The sequence below is a fragment of the Daucus carota genome, chromosome 7, assembly GCF_001625215.2.
Source record: "Daucus carota subsp. sativus chromosome 7, DH1 v3.0, whole genome shotgun sequence".
NCBI classification, from domain to species: Eukaryota; Viridiplantae; Streptophyta; class Magnoliopsida; order Apiales; family Apiaceae; genus Daucus; species Daucus carota.
This window is the reverse complement of record NC_030387.2, coordinates 35,859,262-35,865,212: the sequence shown is the minus strand read 5'-3', so window position 1 is coordinate 35,865,212 and position 5,951 is coordinate 35,859,262. Positions and strand designations below refer to the sequence as shown.

The window sequence follows — 5,951 nt, the reverse complement described above, 5'->3', positions numbered from 1 at the left end:
TAGTTGATGTGGTTGGATTGCTCGAGATATAATTATAATATTTTTTTAAATAAAAAATTTAGATATTTAATGTATTAAATGATCTGAAAATAAAATGATTATTTTTATAACTCGTTTTTGGTTTCACAATGAGTTGTAATTGGCAGCTTGAAAATTTGTCCCGTAATTTATTGAATTATTCACTTTTTCTGTGAAAAAAGAAGACTGCTTGCTGCGAATTACTCCCTCCATCCCAATTTAGATGAGCTTTTTGCTCATTTTGCATATATTAAGAAGTATTAAATGATTCTTCTTTTTTCCATTTGCTACCCATATTTATTGTACTCCCTCCGTCCCCTTTTACATGTCCCTTTTGGAAAAAAAATTTGTCCCAAATTACTTGTCCACTTCTCTTTTCAAAGCAACTTTTTGTATGTTTTTTCAAAATGTAACAACTTCCAATGTTTGACTAGGATATATATATACACAACTCTATCTAATTCATTACATTTATTAGGGATATGTATGAAAACAAGATATCCACCTAACATTTTCTTAAGATGCGTTATTTTTTCAAAATGGACAAGTAAAAAGGGACGGAGGGAGTATTGACTTTCAATTGTATTAGTTAGATACTATATTGGAAATGATTAAAAAGAAAGGGTAAGTATGGAAAATTATTGATAAATGTGCATTAAAAAAAAAGCTCAAGTATTTTGGGATAAAAAAATTTCTCAAAGAGCTCATCTAATTTGGGATGAAAGGAGTACTCTCCAACGATACATCAGACCATTAGTTTGGGTGACAACACGGGGAAGAAAATAAGCTTCAATTTGTCTGTTCGTACAAAGAACTCCGATTGACATATCAAAGTCCCAAAAGTGAGTCTAAAGTCATTTGTCCCAAAATCTAAAAAGTGGAGGCACACAACCATTTATAAGTCGACACCTCAAAGCTTTCCCCTCGATGCACAAAAAAGTTAGCCCCCCATGGTTTTTACAAACTCACTTACCCATCAAGATCAATCAGTAGAGAGGCAGAACCCCCACTATTGCATTAACTCCATTCTCCACCCTTGGATTTGGGAAACGCACGTATCTCAACGTACAATCATTTTAAAGGCTAGCGAGTGTCTCATTAGTCATTACACTCCATCTTGCAGTTTGAATGATTTGATGTTTATTACTGAACACAATGTTGACACTTCATGCATGCTTGGTTGATCAACAAGGGGTTACGAGGATGATTCTAAACAGGTGATTGGGAAATATTAGTTCCAAAAGTAATCAACAACTTTTCGCAGATTGCAAATTATGTATAGCAGTTAATCATGCGCGTATGTGTATCTTTCTACCCTTTTCCTCGCCAACATATATTAATCTTCTTTTTTACAGTAAAATCTTTATCAAAGGATAGACAGGTCTGGGAACAAAATGCACTAGGGATGAATCGAACCTAAACCATTCTATAATATACTTATGTTTGAACCATCGAGGCAAGACTCAAAAAATAATGTGTATAGTAGAAAATACTACTAAACATTAGAGAAGCTACTTAGCAAGTATTTCCACTGTCCCGGTGTCCCTAAACACATGTTAAGCACTTGACAGTATATATGGTCACCGAAACCCTTATATTTTTGACTATAGGTTTCGAAGTGTAGTGTAACCCGTGACATGAGAAGTGAAAAGATAATATGGAAGTGGAAAAAGTCTGGTTTCTTTTTTTGTCCGCGAGAAAACATTGTAGGTTAGTAGAATCCGCAAGACTAATGAAGTTGAAGAGCAGAGACACCCAACTAATCGGTTTGTAAGTAGGTGTGAAGTACATAAGAGAAACGATATCGTGGCTGTTATATGTGACGTGAAAACAGTATATGTCGCAGTACCACTTCCAGATTTGATAGCACCGGCTGGCTCTTGTCTCGAGAAACAAATATTCACTTACAACTGGTACTATTTTTCTGATTTACATAAAAATAATAATGACGGAATAATATATTAATATTACATCGATGAAATTTTGTATGTTTGAAAGACAAGGGTATGACAGTGATGGTATGAATAATTATTTTAAAATATTTTTAAATGATTAGTTAAATTATTTTAAAATATAATATTTATGTTTCTAAGTCATTTATTATAGAGATGAAGATAAAAGAAAAAGAATTAATTACCCCAAATTCATCTCAGAATCAAAATTTCATTCTTTTGGATTTGAGACATGTTTGAAGGAAAAAAAATTCTCCATCAAACATCAGGGTTTAATGAAAACGAACAAAATCTATACATGATAGCACCGAAAACGAACGAAATCTATACATGATACCAGAATATCATGTATCACACAACTCCTGATTGATTAAATCATAATGTTGTATTTCACGGAGGTGAACAGATGTTATGGAATGAAATAAGAGAAAATCAAATAGAAATGATAAAGAAGGTAGAAGGAAACGCATGAAAAGAAGCTTTTGAATTAAACCTCAATATTGTGCACGCATGAATTTTTTTTATAAGTGACATTCTCTTAATATTTAGGACATTTTAATTCTGAATTGTGATATTGCTGGTATTTTCACCGATTTATAAGCAGGGACGTATCCAGGATCTGCAACTTATGGGGGCAATGTATATACTCCATGTGTCCCTCTCATTTTTTTACATTTTTAAAGATGTCTTCCATAACTTTTTTCTCGAAATTTTTTCTTTTTATATAAAAATTAGATAACAAATATATATTTAGAAGAAAAACATACAAAATAATTTATCAAATTATATCTTACGAGAGCATTAGAATATGTACCGAGATAATTATATATTTGTTATGTTTTTTTATTTTGTAAAAGAGGAGAGAGAGCAGAGCTTTCCTCTGTTTTTGGATTGTGTTTTGCTGAATGCACTGCTGCTTGGCCATTCAGTTTTTTTAAAAAATAGAATGAAGCTGTGAAGAATCGAACACTGCCAAATATGTTAACAAAACAACAGAAGAACCATGGGGGCAATCCTTACTTTCTGTAAATGTAGTGGTACTAACTTATAAAATCTATGCAGGGCACTGGGGGCAAGTACCCCCACTGCCCCCAGTGTGGATACGTCCCTGTTTATAAGTGTAAATTACGGTAATTCCTCTGAGATTTGAAGTATCAGACACTATATACATAACAAGTGTGTTATCCTGATTATTCATCAAAAATAAAACAAACATAAGCTAGACAGAGAGAGCACAAGGCAAGCAAAGCATGTAAGCAGAAGATAGTAGTGGAGAAAACATTAAACAAAACCAAAGCAAGAAGCCAAGAACTGAGCATGTATCCAAGTGTTTATGAAATATAATAGTCGCTGCAAAAGAGTTGTAATGTCTGTCCTTGGCATGTGTGAGAACAAAGATTATACTAGTATACTCGTTTCTATGTTTTATTCGTCTGACTCGCAACTCTCTTTCATCGTTTTACTTACCCACGCCTCTCTCCCTCTCTCTCGATCTCTCTCGCATTTCCTGGCTTTAAAAGACGGGGTTTGCTAAATTTGAGAGCATTAAACAAACCTAACACCCTCACTCACTTTTTCCAGGCCTTCTTGAAAACAGTAGAATACAATACTAGCAATAATGGCGGATATGTATGATAATCCCATCCTCTCAAACACGACAACTACAACTAGATATCCTTCTTCTTATGCTCCTGCTGATCACGACGACATTTCTATCTTACTTCATCAGTTTCTCTCCCGTGCTTCTTCTTCATCTTCTTCTTTGCCAATGCCTACTCCTCCTCTCATGTCTCAGAGACTACATTCTCTACCTCCTTTCTCTCATTTCTCGCCGGAGAATCAGCACCTGGCCCCACCCGCTTCTCTCCTCTCCGGCCCCACCTACAGTGGGCCTTATTTTCAGACAATGGAGAACATAGACAATGATCCTGATGACTATGACTGTGACAATGAGGTAATAAATGTGTTTTTATTTATATTTTTATCAATATATTATGTTGATTTTATTTTTTTTGTTTTTTACTACATTTGCCTACACAAAAGTGACTTATTGATGTATAGGAGGAGGGTTTTGAGGCTTTAATGGAGGAGACCAACAATGCAAAGACAAATGGTTCTAGGCATTCCTCTAAAAGAAGCAGAGCTGCTGAAGTTCATAATCTTTCTGAAAAGGTCTTGCCCTTTTTTCCTCTTTTTTTAATTTTGTTTTTAATTTACTTTTGAGAATCACTGCTAGAACTAATAATGAACTGCGGTGCTCTGCAGAGGAGGAGAAGTAGAATTAATGAGAAAATGAAAGCACTTCAGAATCTCATACCTAACTCAAACAAGGTACATTACCACATTTTATTTAAAAAAAAGTTGGATTTTGTGATAAAGAAATTGGTGGTCTACTAGAATATATGTTGATTTATTTTGGTTGTGGCTGTGATAGACTGATAAAGCTTCAATGCTTGATGAAGCCATTGAATACCTCAAGCAACTCCAGCTCCAAGTACAGGTCCACTTTTTACCTCTTAAAATTTAATACTATCCTCTAGTTTTCCCTTTTTTGATGGTTGTGGTTTAATCAGTGTGTAAATGTATACTTGTGTATGATTCACTGCTTTATACAATTGATTTTGTGTATTAGTGGCAGAGAATAGTAAAACTGTAATTGGAAATGACTGGCTCAGAGTCTCAGGCTAGTTAAAGGGCTTAATTCAGATTTTTCAGGATGGGAAAGACTAGCTAAATTGAACTTACAGGCTTACAGCATTTTGGAATATGTGTTAGAAATTGTCATATGTTATGTTTTCTGATATTCTGAGTGTTATGTTGTACCTTAGATGTTAACAATGAGGAATGGATTGAGTATGTATCCTATGTGCCTACCGGATGTACTTCAGCAAAACCAACTCTCCGAGAAGAGAATTAGTTTCCACGAGGGGAGTGATCTTCTTAACCTAGGAAGTACGGTTCCAAACACTTCTTCAAACCGAACGCATTCCTTGTTTACTCTTGCCGAGCAATGCAATAACCTGAAGCAGCCATCAGTTACTAATATGTCTAGAATAACCAACTCAAAATCTTCATATGGACTAGAATCATCAAATCAGGCTCAACATGGAACATCCAAGTATAACGCATTCTCGGAGGTAAATCTACTACTCCAGCATTTCTATACTTAAATCTATGCATCACCCCAGCTGAACTTTATGAATGTTTCTGCTGCTAGAAGGGATTCTGCAGGGAGGACGTGCTTTCCCAACCACTGAATATGGAGTCATCAAGAACCAACTTGGGTGTGTTTTAGTTCTCTGTTTTCTTAAAATTTTTAGTGGTGTAATTTGTTTAATATTGTCAAGGAATAAGTAACGTAGTTTAAATATAAATGCATGCATTTGTGTGAATATTAACAGTTAAATTTACAGATTCAAGAGGTCCTTTTAATCTACAAGCACCTAGTATTGATGACAAATTGGTGGAAACAAGCAGCCTCAAGAGAGGCTCATCCGGAGGCTTGCAACTGTAACAAGTTTACGTCCCGGCTACCATGCAACTATCATCTCTAACAATGGCATCAAGAATGAAGGCAGCTGGATGTATGAAATTCAATGGCATTCGTTTATGATATGTAATCTAATGCTCGGCTAAGTATTTTGACCGCCGGAGGCAATTGTACATGTTTTAGGGTAGGATGTTAGACAGAATCAAGTTAAATTCGATTCAGTTGTAACAATGTGAAATGGATGGAATGAATTTCTGCTAATGCTTGTAGCTTTTGCTCATGGCCCTAAATGAATCCCTAGGATTGCAGCTTGTGTGAAGATAGACTTGTAATTTACATCAGGCACATTTTTAGCTGCTTAATGTTGAATGCAGTATTCTTAGATTTGCTGAACCGTATATATATTTTGCAGACTTTCGGTTATCAAATGTAATCTATCAAAATGTACAATGCTATATGGTAAAAATCAGTCACCAGCTGAAAATTAGCTT

At 34.9% G+C, this 5,951-nt stretch overlaps 1 protein-coding gene across 2 annotated transcripts; it reads left to right on the top strand.

Moving 5' to 3' along the window:
• Positions 1–3,132: 3,132 nt before the first annotated feature.
• LOC135146688 (transcription factor SPATULA-like) lies at positions 3,133–5,866 on the top strand. 2 transcript variants are annotated; one of them, XM_064080824.1, is made up of 7 exons: positions 3,133–3,924; positions 4,032–4,142; positions 4,236–4,301; positions 4,405–4,470; positions 4,799–5,107; positions 5,191–5,254; positions 5,384–5,866. In XM_064080824.1, the coding sequence occupies exons 1-7, from the start codon at positions 3,589–3,591 to the stop codon at positions 5,482–5,484; spliced, it is 1,053 nt and encodes a 350-aa protein (XP_063936894.1). In that variant the 5' UTR covers positions 3,133–3,588; the 3' UTR covers positions 5,485–5,866. The 2 variants fall into 2 exon arrangements, with proteins under 2 accessions (XP_063936894.1, XP_063936893.1); XM_064080823.1 differs by having other exon boundaries at positions 5,188–5,254.
• The last annotated feature ends 85 nt before the right edge of the window (positions 5,867–5,951 follow it).

Coding starts and splice junctions, on each gene's coding strand:
- LOC135146688 (XM_064080823.1), top strand. CDS start 3,589: ATGGCGGATATGTATGATAATCCCATCCTCTCAAACACGACAACTACA. Junction 3,925..4,031: donor ACTATGACTGTGACAATGAG/GTAATAAATGTG, acceptor ATTGATGTATAG/GAGGAGGGTTTTGAGGCTTT. Junction 4,302..4,404: donor TCATACCTAACTCAAACAAG/GTACATTACCAC, acceptor TGGCTGTGATAG/ACTGATAAAGCTTCAATGCT.